This window comes from Moschus berezovskii, chromosome 20, assembly GCF_049115385.1.
Source record: "Moschus berezovskii isolate FMDL1 chromosome 20, NW_MosBer_1.0, whole genome shotgun sequence".
Taxonomy (NCBI): domain Eukaryota; kingdom Metazoa; phylum Chordata; class Mammalia; order Artiodactyla; family Moschidae; genus Moschus; species Moschus berezovskii.
Window position 1 is genome coordinate 32,422,625 of NC_142479.1, and position 15,057 is coordinate 32,437,681.

At 48.9% G+C, this 15,057-nt stretch overlaps 1 protein-coding gene across 1 annotated transcript; it reads left to right on the top strand.

The window, feature by feature from the left end:
- Positions 1-1,214: 1,214 nt before the first annotated feature.
- On the top strand, positions 1,215-15,057 carry PIPOX (pipecolic acid and sarcosine oxidase). Its single transcript, XM_055396023.2, has 8 exons — positions 1,215-1,343; positions 2,592-2,740; positions 10,567-10,780; positions 11,063-11,245; positions 11,816-11,968; positions 12,349-12,507; positions 13,095-13,170; positions 13,464-15,057. Exons 1-8 carry the CDS (start codon positions 1,230-1,232, stop codon positions 13,592-13,594), a joined length of 1,179 nt encoding a protein of 392 aa, XP_055251998.1. The 5' UTR covers positions 1,215-1,229; the 3' UTR covers positions 13,595-15,057.

Consider the following 15,057-nt stretch of genomic DNA (forward strand, 5'->3'; position numbering starts at 1 on the left):
TCACTCTTATGTCTGTCTCTCCATGTAGTCTCAGGACCTCTCCACGAGGTCTCTCCAACAGGATGGTTAGACTAACGTGGAGGATCCAAGAAGCTGCATTTAAGGCCTGGGCCGGAAAGTGTCCCCATGTCACTTCTTCTATATCCCACGGGTCAAGATGTCACAGAGCCTGTGACGGGAAGTGTGACCAAGAAATAGGGGCCATCTTTAATGTGCCAAAAATGGGGATAAAAACATCAATATTTACATCTAGGGCTGTGAGGATTAAACTAGATAATGCATGCAGAGGCTGATTCACCATGAAGCTAATGAAACTTCAACCAGGGGGCTCCTTAATTGCACTATCTTTTCCAACTCTTAGCAACTAATTTTGTATTCACAATTTTTTCTTTTCTTCAAGAGTCCCCCCGAATTGTATAAGAATTAGGCCCTACACAGCCTGGCTGCGTCCCAAATGCATTTAGCATACTGCCTGGCACAGAGGGAGCCCTCACTCCAGGGCCCCTCATGTCCTTGGCGAGTGCCTGGTCCCCTTCTGTGTCTCCAGAGAAAGTTCCTCCTTTTACTCTGTCCTTTCCATTTGTTCAGGATCATTTCCCCTTCTCCTTTTTAAAAGATGCAAGTCAGACACGCTGAGAATAATTTCATAATCACAAACCTGCCCTCCCAATTGGCCCCTGCATCTACCCCCTGACCTCACCACCCACCAGGGAGGTGGGTCTTACCCTGGGCATGGTGCCAAGTTCTTAGCCGGGCCCTCTAGTCTCCAAAGGAAATCAGGCTGGAGAGTGGGAAGACAGCAGGGGGAGGCAGCAGTCCCAGTGCCCAGCTCGCTCTAGGAGGCATTGAAATTCCAGGGCCGGAGTCCTGAGACAAAGATCGTAATGAGACAGGAAGGTGGCATAGGAAGGAGTCCATTTGCATGACAATAATTGAGCCAAGAATAGAAAGCTAGAGGGATGCAAGGGGTGAGGCTGGCAGCTGAGCCGGGCTAAACCTCACAAATCAGACTCCCCAGCTCTGCTTTGCAGGGGAGGCGGGGGCTGAGCCCAGTGCCAGGCTTTGAAGGTTGGGAGGAGAGGGGCGGAGGCCAGGGCTGTGGGATTGCTGACCATGTTGGACTTTGCTTTACTCCTCCTCCTTGGGGCTGGAGCCTGTCTCCGCCAGCCCTCTCTGGTCTCTGAGGTCTCTGTGGTCTCTGAGGCTATAGGGCTAATTCAGCAGGCAGAATGGCTGCTCAGAGGGAGCTCTATGACGCCATTGTGATCGGGGCAGGCATCCAGGGCTGCTTCACGGCATACCACCTGGCCAAACACAGCAAGAAAGTCCTTCTGCTGGAGCAGGTACCGTGTCCTCTCTGCACTCCTGACCTCAAGGATGGTCCCTTTCTCCTTTCCCCCAACTCCCAGAGGGTTTTCTGGAGCCAGCAGGCAGTGGGGTGGAGGACCTGATCATCACGAATCAAAGGGCCTGGTCATCACAAATTCTGTGCAGTGTGAAGCTTAGCTCTCTGGTGTGTTTCATGACAATGCAAAGACAGTTCCACCCTCCCTAAGACCTGCTTTGGGTTTCTAGGCACATTTCCTCCTTTTGCTGCCTCCTAGATCCTGTCCTTGATCAAGAAGTGTCCCAGGCCCCATTCTCTACCTTCTACCTACCCAGGATCTTCTGTGCCAAAATGGCTGCTCTGGCTCAGAAAAGTAATCAGTTCTGCTTTGGGTAACCTTAAGTAGAGGTAATTCTGCCTGGAGGCAAAGGCTGATTAGTCCGCCTAGGAGGTAGGATTTGTCCTGGCATATTTCTGGCCCCTTACCCTGCAACCCAGCAGAGGATTCTGTTTTCTTCTGTCACCTCTGGATAATAGCAGTCTCCTTGTTTGATACACAGGAAATGAGACTTAGGTTTGTTTTTTTTTCCTTATAGAAAAGTGACCCCATGAAGTGCAATCTACTGGCCACTGCACATGTAGGTAGACCCTGTATATCCACAGGGCCCTTCCCAGGGCAGATCCACCCAGCCCACCTTCCCAAAGTTTCTACCCTCCCATTCTACCTGCATCTATCCAGGCTACTTTTGGTTTACTCTTCTTGGTAATGAGCTGGATTGGTTGGAAACCTTTTACACTTCTCGATCAGTTTTCTCAAAGCCTGAGGGATTCCTGGTCCAACCTTGTAGGAAACACTCCATCTCTTGTTAAATCCCAAGACAGATCCCTTGTCCTGAGCAATCTGAACTACAGAGAAAGAGTCAGCATCAGTTTCCTTGTCTATAAAATGAGGAGCCTAGACTAGAAAGATCTCGAAGCATCTTTCTGATTCTGCTTCTCCAAGAGTCTAAATGGAGGTTCCAACAGGATGACTGAAGACTAACTCACAGAAGGACTTTGGGATGCGAATGATGTTAGCAAAAAGGAGGCATGAGTTAGAGCTACTGAAGAACTTCTCTTCTGAAGCCAAGTCAGTACTTGGCTGTAAAGGGAGACTGTATGGAAATATTTGAAGAATAAGTGCTCCTCGTTGACAGCACAGGATGAGCTGGCTCCTAAAGGGGAGGGGTGTCAGCTTCAGCTGTCTCTTGTTCTCCATCTCCAGTTCTTTCTCCCGCACTCCCGAGGAAGCTCCCATGGGCAGAGCCGGATCATCCGAAGGGCATACCCAGAAGATTTCTACACCCAGATGATGGCTGAGTGCTACCCCATGTGGGCCCGGCTGGAGCATGAGGCAGGAACCCAATTATACAGGTTGGGTTGGTGGGGGAGAATTCCTTGAATCCTGGGGCTTGGCACCTGGGGTGCTTTTACCATGGGAGGGGGTGGTGCCAGGAACACTTTTGATGTGCAACGAGGGACACACAGGGTCTCGGAGGTGTTGGACGCATGGTAGCATTCTGCTTGCTGTCATCATGATCATCCCACAGGTCAAGCTGGCTCCAGCCAGGCTCTGAGTTCCAGGGCTGGGTTCAGACCATGTGTCCAAAGGTTGCAGAGATTGTTTGGGGAAAGCTACTGGAAGGACACTGGGCAGGTGGCCAGAGCTAGAGTGTGTATCTACATTCCGAAACTCTGTCGGGGCAGGGATTGAAATAGAGGAGGAGAACTCTGCTTGATTATTTTTAATGAAAAAAATAATTATTTATTCGGCTGTGTTGGGTCTTAGTTGCGTCATACGGGATGTTGCGTTGCTCGTTGCGGCACGTGGACTTTCTAGTTGAGGCACGCAGGCTCAGTAGTTTTGGGGCATGGATTTAGTTGCTCCCTGGCATGTGGGATCTTAGTTCCTCAACCAGGGATTGAACTCGTGTCTCTGGGATTGCAAGGTGGATTCTCAACCGTTGCCCCACCAGGGAAGTCCCTCTGCTTGATTCTTTATATTCCTACTAGTATCACAACTTTTCAAGCTGGGTCCTCACCCCTGCTGCTGCTGCTAAGTCACTCCAGTCGTGTCCGAATCTGTGCGACCCCATAGACGGCAGCCCACCAGGCTCTGCCATCCCTGGGATTCTCCAGGCAAGAGTACTGGAGTGGGTTGCCATTGCCTTCTCCGCCTCACCCCTAGAACAACCCATATAAATCCATTTCATTTTTCTCTGCATACCTTCTCCCATGGGAACAAATGGCGATGCTCCTCAGGCTGCACTGCTTGCCATGGAGGAAGCCTGCAGCTATTTCCATGGGAGCCTGTTGCTCCCATGTCTTTTCTGACCCTTAAGATCCGTCCCCCAACCACAACCTTTCAAATACTCATGGGGAAGAAGGCAGACAACCCAAGAGGCAAAGAGAAGTTTTACCACCCATCGTATCATCCCCCCAACTCGTCTATGGCTCTTAACTGAGCTTCCTACAGAACCACTGCTCTACCCTACAGGGTGGCAGTTATTTTAACGGCCAGGAACCAAGAGGTTACTGTTCTGTTGCAAAAACACCATTAACTTAAGAACAAAGTGAAATCCATTATGCAAATACAGCTAGGGCAGCTAATTACAGATTGATTCCAGAGGCAGCTAATGCACCCAGCACCCAAATAAAGGAGCATGTCTTGCTGAGGGGTGGCCTGGCAAAGGGAACCCCCCTCTTTGTCAGCCATCTGTGAATATTGCTGAGTATCTTATGCTGAAAACCTGCTGAGGCCTTGGAGGGCACACTTCATCCCAGAAGACAAGGAGGCAACTGAGACATGTTTGGAAAGTGGAATCTTTCAGAGGGGAGACAACTCTGGAGTCAGACAGGCTTGAATTTGACTTTGTGCTCTACCTACCAGCTGTGTGACCTTGAAAAAGTTTCTGTACCTCTCTGCACCTCATTTTCTCTTCTAGGGTTTTGTGAGGATTAAACGAGACTCTTACGAAATACTTGGCACTATGCCTAGCACCTTTGATTACATGGCAGTTCCTTCCAGTTATTCTGGGTCAGCTGCATCCTATCTCCATTGAAGGGCGGGGGAAGAAATGCAGAAGGGGGCAGATGGGATGCAGGAAGCATGGACATCAAGGGGAAGAACTGCTGGAGAGAGGGAAAGGGACCCTTGGATAGGAGACTCATGATCTCACAATCCTTCTCTTTGGCAGGAAGGTAGGAATTTGGAAGGACTTTGGTATAAGGCAGGCCTGGCTCTAGATATCAGCTCACTCTGACATATTTCGCTGTGTGGTTTGGAGCAAGCTGTCTAACCCCTGAGAGACTCAGTTTTCTCATCTGCAAAATAGGAGTAATAATATCTATTTCCTGGGTCTGTTGTGAAGATAAGTATGTAAAGGGTTTAGAATGGTACCTGACAAATCACCATCATCATCATCATCACTGCCTGTTTTAGTGCTTATGATAAGAAGCTGGGGCTTCCCTGGGGGTCCAATGGCTAAGACTCTGCGCTCCCAATGCAGGGGACAGAGGTTTGATCCCTCATCCGGAAAGATCTTGTATGCTGCTCAGCCAGAAAAAAATAAAAAGGAAACTGAGGCTCTTCTAAAAGTACTTGATCCATGTTAACTCATTTTATTCTCCCCACAAACTTATGAGAGGGTTGCTACTGACCAGTAAGCTCTTAACCAGCAGTGCAATTCACAGAATTATTCAACTTTTTGTCTAAAGCAGAGTTTGGCAAACTTTCTGTGAATGGCCATATAGTAAGTTTTTCTGGCATCGCAGGCCATATGGTCTCTGTTGTAGCGATTCAATTCTGCCAGTTACTCAACTCTGCCATTGTGAAAGCAGCCACGAATAAAGTTAAAGTGAAAGTCGCTAAGAGCTGTCCGAATCATTGTGACCCCACATAGTCTGCCAGGCTCCTCTGTCCATGGAATTCTCCAGGCAAGAATACCAGGCTGGACTGCCATTCCCTTTTCCAGGGGATCTTCCCGATCCAGGATCGAACCCGGGTCTCTTGCATTTCAGGCTGATTCTCTACCATCTGAGCCACCATAATATGAAAACAAATGACCATGGCTGGCTCCAATAAAACTTTATTTATGGACACTGAAACTTCACATAGTTTTCATCTCATGAGATATTCTTTTGTTTTTCATCAACCATTTAAAAACATGAAAACCATCTTGGCTGTGGGACAGGCAAAAACAGGTGGGTCATATCTTGCTGGCTCCTGATTTAGGGGATGACAGAGGATGAGATGGTTGGATGGCATCACCAACTCAAAGGATAAGAGTTTGAGGAAGCTCAGGGAGTTGAAAGGAAGCCTGTTGTGCTGCAGTCCATGGGGTCACAAAGAGTCAGAAATGATTGAGCGACTGAATTGATAGATTGATTGATTTAGGAAATACCACAGACTGGTTACCTTGTCCATCTCTTGTCTCCACACAAGTTTATGCCTAAATTATCCCAGGTCAAAAGGTTGCTATGTGTGTGCGCATGTGCTCAGTTCCTTAGTCATGTCTGACTCTTTGCGACCCCATGGACTCTAGCCCATCAGGCTCCTCTGTCCATGGGATTTCCCAGGCAAGAGTATTGGAGTAGCTTGCCATTTCCTTCTCCAGGGGATCTTCCTGACCCAGGCAGGCAGATTCTTTACCAGTGAGCCACGTGTGAGGCCCAGGACACATCCTAGCCCCTCTTAAAAGACTATCTCCCCGCTTTCTCCCCAAAAAAGACTCTCCCTATGCTTTGAAGCCCCACTTACAGAAAATGAAGAGTGAAGTGAATGTTCTTTGAAAAATCTTTAAAGTTCTGTATAGTGCTAGGTTTTATTATTGTGTTGTTATTATTAACAATTCCTTCCTTATGGCCAACTTAATTTACCCAGGCACGCTAGTTTATTTAGTTCTTTTACTTGGAGCCACAGAACAGATACTTCCCGTTCCAATTCCTTGAGTTTTTGTTCCTAATTCTGATTTTCTAAATGATTCATAAGCTGTGTGGTTCTTATTCTCCTAAGCTCTTCTGGAAGAACCAGCACAATATCATAATTGAACTGATAGATACAAACATATTTACTTAATGATATTTGATGATGATCTAAAAAAAAAAAAAGCCTTCAGGAATTGATAGTTAAGGTGGCTGTCCAATTCTTTTCATTCTGTCCTGCCACTTCCAGTAACAGTGGCACACTGAATATGGTGGGCTCCGGATATTTGCATATATTCCAGGAGCAGACAATGACACATGTGTCAGATCACAAGGTCTGAGTCTTTTGTGATGTGTACAGCCAGGATGCTGATACCCAGAGCAAATCCCAGCTCTGTGGCCCATCTCTTTCCTGCCCCCGCCTTCTCCCTTTGAGTCCTACTATCTAGCTCCTGACCCGGGCTGCCCCTGCTTAGCTGACAATATCAGACAAGATCACAGCCGTAGGCAGTACAGCTGCTGGCAGAACCTGGTGGCCCCCTCCGCAGCTGCTGCTTCCTGTGTCTGCGAAGTGTCTGGCTTGTCAGCCACATCCCCTCCCTGGAGCAGTCTTTGTTAACCAATTCCACCTCGGCCCACTGAGCTGAAGATGAAACACCAGGAGCTCCTCGAAAACCAACAAAGACAGCAGCCATTACCAAGTCCTATCGGAGTCCCTTCCCCAAGGTGACTCTCAGAGCTGGCTTGCCTGGCACTTTTCACCCAGAGAGGGGGAAGCTGGAGCTTGGAATGGGAGATGGCAGATGCAGGGAGAGCTGTCTGCCCTTCTCAATTCCTCCCAGCTCCATTCTACCTCCTGTCCTATTGTAACTGGTAAAACTCCCTCATCACCAACTCCCTCCATCATGTCTAAGGCTTTATTAGAGCCACAGAGAAATCAAGGGCTTCTCTGGTGACTCAAACAGTAAAGAATCTGTCTGTAATGTGGGAGACCCAGGTTTGATCCCTGGGTCAGGAAGATCCCCTGGAGAAGGGAATGGCTACCCACTCCAGTATTCTTGCCTGGAGAATTCCATGGGCAGATTCTGGCAGGTCACAGTCCATGGAGTCGCAAAGAGTTGGACATGATTGAGCAACTAACACACACACACACACACACACACACAGAAGTCAACAGGCTGCTGAGAGGAATCTCTTCCTAGCACTGGATCCAGCTAGGGTTGGGAGGAAGGCACAGTTTAGCACCAGATTCTCAGCAGTCAGTTGATGGTGTCCTGCGACTTAGGAGCTGAACTGTTTTCAGGGTTCCCTGGCACCCAGCCTCACTTCAAGGTGCCGTCTTTCTAGACCAGCCCTGACTACTCCCTGATTACTCATTTCCTGGTCTTTCTCTTTTTTTCTTCTCCTGCCTGTGAGATCTTTGTCCCTTCTCACCCTCTTTCTCCCCAAACCTGGTAGCCAGGATCTGAGCAGAAAAAAGAGGAAAGGGAGGCCCAGAGCATGGGTGTGAGAAATTGATGCAGAATGAGCAGACTGTTTATTGGGATCTAGGAAAAGCCATTAAGAAAATAAGCACTTAAATGATTTTCAATCCGCCCGTGGAAGTCATCTATCTTCATACTTGGGGAGAAAAAGCCCGTTCTCCAATCCCGGTTTTGATTGACTGATTTCCAATTCTCTAAACATTTCCCACAGGAGACTCTCACCTATCTCCCATAATGACAGGCCTTTGCATTTCCAGGCAGTGTTTTACATTTATTTCCGATTTGCTCATAATGGTCAAAAAATCTCTCTCCAATCCAAGGCATTTCTTCAGCAGTGCATGGTTTCCCTCGGGCCAAATAGCTCAGCTGTGATCCACGGAAAATGAGAATTTCCCAAATGCATCTTCGGACTAGGGGAGGGTCCGGCACCACAAATTCAAACGGAAAATTTCCCACTGTTAGATCAATATCTGGGCTAAGAAATAAATGCCACAGGGGCAGAGAGCTGGAGCAAAATGATTACAATCGGCACAATTACATTCACCGGCAGAATCAGCTCGCTGATTACTCCTAGGGATGGGGTGCTCCCGCTTCAGCCACCACAGGACAGCTTGGGAATTAGAACATCACTCAGCATTTCATAATTTGACAGATTTGCCCATTGCTTTGGCATGAGTTCATTTCCTCCGTGCAGCACATTCCTGTAAGAGGAGTTCTTATTTCAAGGAAGGAAGGAAGGAAAGAAAAAGGAAAGCAAGAAGGGAGGAAGAAAAGGAGGGTAAAATGAAGGGAGACCAAGGCTGGTACGTTGCAGGCAGAGGTTAAAATATGCTGCTCAGAAATTTCCAGGTCAGGGATCTGATATTATGACTGCTCAGGTGAGAATGAAGCCAGGGCTTAAGCAGAATTGTAGCCAGCCACAGCTTCACAGGGTACAAAGGGCTCAAGAACGTATGCTTGGGTGACTTCCTTTTCTTGTTGACCGAGGAGTTTACTAGGCGAGTTTTCATTACCTGAAACCCAATCTGAAGTCCTTCTGGGGCCACAGGAAAAGGACTGTCTGCTGACAGGTGTGGACTTCTACAGAATCTTTCCTCTGCTGAGCTTTGAAGAGGCAGAGGCGCTCAGTGCTTTCTCATCAGTGGTGGATGCTGAGTAGGCGGGGGCCATGGCAAATGGATTGGGCACGCTGCGAGGCTCTGTGTACTGACACTGGCCCCAGGGCCCGCTGTGTCCCTACCCCCTCCCTGTCTTCTCTTTAATCCCCCCAACCAGATAATGTGGGATTTGGAAGCATGTAATATCCATGAGACTCCATTATAGGCTATTACGAGCTTTATATACAGTACCTGGGGGATGTGTCAGGCTGATGCTTGTCACTGTGGCTGCTGGAACCGAGAGGGACTACAGGAGTGGCCCTCCCAAGGGCCAAAGTGACCCTTCTATTGTTTTTATCAGTTCCCACAAAAAGGCAACTCTGATCTCTGGTGACAGAGAGATGGAAAGCATTAAACAGAAATGGCTTTCACTCAGAGTAAGAAGCATACAGGGATGTACAGGGAGAAACAAAATCACCGAATCACTGAATTAATTCCTGGAGTCCTAAGAGGCTATCTACTGGGCTTTCTGCATGAGAACATTATTGGCATTTGGGTGGGATTTTCCTGAACATTCCAGGTTTAATATCCCTGGCCCCTGCCCACCAAATGTGAATGGCAACCCCCAGGTATTGTGACAAGTAAAAAAAAAAAAAGATCCAGGCCATTTCTACACCCTCTCTGCATCTGCCTGCAATACGGGAGACCCGGGTTCGATCCCTGGGTTGGGAAGATCTGCTGGAGAAGGAAATGGCAACCCACTCTAGTATTCCTCCCTGGAGAATCCCAGGGATGGAGGAGCCTTGTAGGCTACAGTCCATGGGGTCGCAAAGAGTCAGACACAACTGAGCGATTTCACTTCACTTCACTTCTTATGATGTGAAACCTCTGATTGTCCAACAGTCATGCATTACAGAGGAGGAATCTGGGGGTTGGCTCAGGGAGCAATCAGAGCAAGGTCACAGAGAGGATGCCAGGACTGGACGTAGAGCAAGAACTCCCAACTTAGGACCCTTTCCACAAAACAAGCAGCCTGAGAGGGAACCCAGAGATAGACACACGGGAAGGGATGAAACACGATACGCCACGGAAAAGGGACAGCGAAAAGAAACAGCAAGGGGTTGGGGAAGGGAAAAGAGATAAAGGTGTTGTTCAGTCGCTCAGTTGGGTCCAACTCTTTGAGACCCCATGGACGGCAGCACACCAGGCTTCCCTGTCCTTCACCATCTCCCAGAGCTTGCTCAAACTCAAGTCCATTGAGTCGGTGATGCCATCCAACCATCTCCTCCTCTGTCGTCCCCTTGATCTCTGAAGATCAGAGCAGCGAGTAGGGTCAGGGAACTGGAGGGAGGGGAAGAAATCTTATCAAATTCATTCGACCTTTACCACTTTTTAGGTGTGGCGATAAAAGAGGACTTAGGATCTCTGTCCTCAAGGGCAGGGTGGATCCTGAGGAGGGAAGATGGAGGGACAAGCAAACCAATAGTGACAGCCAAGGGCAGACTGAGCGGTGGGCTGGATACCAGCTCAACAATACTGGGACTCTCACAACAGGACAGAGATGTCTCTGCCTGTTTTTTTAATGTGAGGCCAGCATTTCCCTGATGCCTGGCCCCGGACCCTTGCTGAAGAATGACAGAGAAGGAAGGGCCCAGACACAAACTCTCATGTAGGGGTCTTTTTTTCTTTTTAACAGGCAGACTGGACTACTGCTGCTGGGAATGAAGGAGAATCCAGAATTAAAGATAATCCAGGCTACTTTGTCAAGGCAGGGAGTGGAGCACCAGTGTCTTTCATCTGAGGAGCTGAAGCAACGTTTCCCCAATATTCGGTTGGCTAGGGGAGAAGTGGGGCTCTTGGAGGCTTCGGGAGGAGTCCTCTATGCCGACAAGGCGCTCAGAGCCCTCCAGGTGACATGGCGCATCATTAGGGGCCACGCAGCTCCTGCTCTGGGCATCCTGGGTCCCCATCAGCCATCCCCTGACCCTGGGCCAGATGAGAGCCTCTGCCTTGCTGGTTCTAGTCTTGACTATGGGGCAGGGTGCTTTTAGATATCCTATCAGGCCTGGACAATATGTGTGAGGAGGTCTAGAGTCTGCCCTCTCTTTTCGGCTCTCAGTGAAGGATTCTTTGTCCACCAGGGTGAACCACATATAAAACTGATTCTTCCTTCCCTGTTCCTGCCCTTTTAGGATGCAATTCGACAGCTAGGTGGTGTAGTGCATGATGGAGAGAAGGTAGTGGAGATAAAACCAGGGCTACAAGTCACGGTGAAAACTCCCTCCAGGAGCTACCAAGCCAAGAGCTTGATAATCACGGCAGGTCCTTGGACCAACCAGCTCCTCCGTCCCTTGGGAGCTGAGCTACCTCTCCAGGTAAGGGGAACTGGAAGCCTGGGAGGTCGTGCTTAAGAAAAGTTGGACCAAGAGGGACTTGAGCTTGAATCTTCCACCTGCCACGTGTTAGTGGATGACTTTGGACAAGTTCATTCACCTCACTGAACCTCAATTTTATAGCCTGTAAAATGGGGACTAGGGCTGTTGGAGAATTAAATTAAATGATGTATATAAAGGCCTTGGGACTTCCCAGGTGGCACAGTGGTAAAGAATCAGCCTACCAATTCAGGAGACTTAGGAGATGAGGGTTCGATCCCTGGGTCGGGAAGATTCCCTAGGGAAGGAAATGGCAACCACTCCAGTATTCTTGCCTGGAAAATCCCATGGACAGAGAATCCTGGGGGGCTATGGTCCATGGGGTCGCAGAGTCGGACATGAATGAAACAACTTAGCACGCACACACACAACATGATGTAATATGTGAATGACACGAGAACTGAGTGAAACAAAGATGGGTGAGTTGAGCGGGGCATCTGGGCTTGTATTAAAGAGCTGCGGGACCCCGGAATGTGCTCCTTTTCATTTCCCACTTTCTCTTCCTGCTCCAAGACCCTGCGGATCAATGTGTGTTACTGGCAAGAGAAGGTTCCTGGGAGCTACGGTGTGTCCCAGGCCTTTCCGTGCTTCGTGGGCCTGGGCTTCAGCCTGGCTCCTCACCACATCTACGGGCTGCCCTCTAGAGAGTACCCAGGGCTGATGAAGGTGAGGGGAGAGGCCCAGAGAAGGCTAACAGGGGCCCATGCAGATCTGGGGCGACTACCCTAACTTTCTCAATGAGCTCCCTCAGACCCCAGTGAGTAGCAGCAGGAACCGACTTCACTATTCAGTATGTGCTACACGAGACTCCCAGCTGTCCTGGGGCCCAGCAAAGGGAGCCCTTCCTTTGCAAACAGAGGGTTAGCGGGGGAACGGATGGCTAGGCAACCTTGTGTGGCAACAAAAAGCATCTGACAGGACTGGAGAAGGCTGGGGTGATGGCTGGGGTGCCTCCTGTGTACAACCTGCCCCCCATCTCCTGCCGGGCTGGGGTGGCATGCAGGAAGCCGGCCCTCCCAGCTCACACTGCTCTGATTGGGAGCCAGGTCTGCTATCACCACGGCAACAATGCTGATCCCGAGGAGCGGGACTGCCCGGCAGCTTTCTCAGACATCCAAGATGTCCACATCCTGAGCGGTTTTGTCAGAGATCACTTACCTGACCTGCAGCCTGAGCCTGCTGTGATGGAGCACTGCATGTACACGGTAAGTGTGTGGGCAGCCGGGCCAGGCCCTCCCACGGCCCTGGGAGCAGGGCGATGGGGCAGACCGGCCTTGTGTGGCTTGGGCCAGACTCGGCCTGACCCCTGACATAGTATGTGACTTGAAACAAATGAACTCATTTCTGAGGGTCGGCTCACCTCCACCCAAGAGGGCCCATTAGAGGTTATTCATATTCCTTTTCATTAGGAAACTAGGCTTATGTCTGGCAGTCCTTCACTATGTTTCCCAGAAGAACTCTAAAAGAGTTTTTGGCAAGATGTTCTAGTTGAGCAGGCCTTGGGGACAAAGAGAAGAGACAGATGTCACCAGGGCCTGAAGCATCTTGGCTGAAGTTAGTTTACACACATTAACTGAGCACCTACTGTGTTCATAGCTCTGTATGAGAAGAGACAGATGGACAAATGAGAAAGACCTGCGTACCCCAGGGCACTGGCATGCAGAAAGCATGCCTGTGTCCTGTTCCCATTCTTTCTGGAAAGAAATCCAGCCGAGTCTCCTCCCTTCTGAGCCTGCAGCTCTTCTTCCTCCCTCTATCCTCAAAGGACACGGGTGTGATTGTTTCTTTCTAGAACACCCCCGATGGGCACTTCGTTCTTGATAGACACCCAAAGTACGACAACATTGTCATTGGTGCTGGATTCTCTGGTGAGCCTGAGTGAGGGAAGATGGGGTGCCTTAAAGCTGACCTCAGTGCAAGGCAGAATGGTGTTTTTCATGCTTTAAGCTGATAGAGAAGGGCCAAAGTCCAGATTGTGAGTGTACAAAGGGGCTGAACCGGGCTATCAGAGAATAAGGGATGCTCATGGTGGGAGGCAACTTCTGCCTTTGGGGTGCGACTGGTGGGAAGGTTAGCCCTCTCTGGGGACTGTGTAGGGGATTTCCAGGGAGTCCAGCCCCTATCTGTGTGGATGTCTGACCACCTGCTCTCCTTTCTCTAGGGCATGGGTTCAAGTTGTCCCCCGTTGTGGGGAAGATCCTGTATGAATTAAGCATGAAATTAACACCATCCTATGACTTGACACCTTTTCGAATCAGCCGCTTTCCCAGCCTGGGCAAAGCCCACCTTTGACCCCTGGCCAGAAGCTTCCCTTTTGTGCCCAGGAGTTGGAAATAAAGCTGGGAAAGACATCTTAGAGGAAGAAAGTGGCTGTGGGAAGTTATCCTTTTCTCCTGCCTCTCTTCAGTCCCCCATAAACACCAGCTGATTGAATGTACCTTCTTTCTCTGGCCAGCTCCCCAATCACACACCACTTTTTTGCTTCAGTTCAATCAGATATTCTATAATCACAGAGTGCCAAGGAACTTGGAGGTGGATGTCTCAGTAAGGAAGGGGCATAAGGACCGGCTCAGGAGACCAAAGCAACTGTTAAAATTCTCTTCACTGGGGCATTTGTTGAATTTCAGATAGATCTGACAGAAGTTGCCTAGGGGAGGGTAAACAAGATGGTCTGTAGACCATTCATGCCCTTGGAGCTCCTTTTCATAAAACTAGAGCTGTCCTCTATCACGAACCCCCACAAAATGTGGCTCGTCGTGGGTGCACAGTAAATGTTTGTTGAAAAAAAAATGTGTTGAACAAACAGAAAAGTAAATGACTGCCTTACATGAAAGCCTGTGGCGGGCTTTATTTTCCATGTGACCTTATTTCTTACAGAATTTAATTGTCTGAATTAGCAACCACAGAATCCATCACCCCAGGACTCCTTAGGGTCTTTATCCCCTCAACGCGCCGCACCCTCTTTCTCTGGATTCTTTGTCTGTTTCTCATCCTCTCATAAAGACGCTCAGCTCCCCAGTCTCTCATTAAGGTGTATTGTCAGGTCTTTATGAAGATGGAGCTGTTCTACCAGAAAGATAGAGAGAGACACACTCGCTCAGAAACCCTGTTCAATGTTTGAATGTTAAATGTGCCATTTTATTATCATTAGGATTGCTCCCACTTAATGAAACGGCATTAACATCGAGTCGGCTGGCCTCCTTGCACTAATTGCTTTGGAAGGAAACAGGCACATAACTGCCCCAGGGTGGGTGGAGGGGCCAGAGGTGTAAACAGAGACTCAAGCAAGGCTGAGTGCGTTCAGATGAAACCAAAGCAGGAGGATCTCCAGACAGGGGCCCCTTGGACCCCAAAAAACAGGAGTTAACGTGCTCTGGGGAAAAAAAAAAAACAAAAAAAACTGGGACTGGGTGGGGTGGAAATGTTCAGAGGAATCCCTGAGAGGGGAGGAGTGGGAAACGAGAATAAGAGTAAAAATATTCTCAAAGGAAAAACAACACAAAGGAAATTACTCTTCAATTGCCGTACAGGCCTAGGCACATGGATTAATGCTGATTTCTCCTGGGAATTATAAAAGCTAGCCAGTTGGAATGGAACACCATTCCAACTCTGCTTTTGGGTGCTCTCCCTTGGTTCCCTGAACCACAGCCTCTGTAAAGGCGGGGAGGACAATCATATCTGTAAAATGGGAATGATGTTACATCTCATGGATCAATCTGGAAGACATAATGCTAAATAAAATAATCCAGACATAA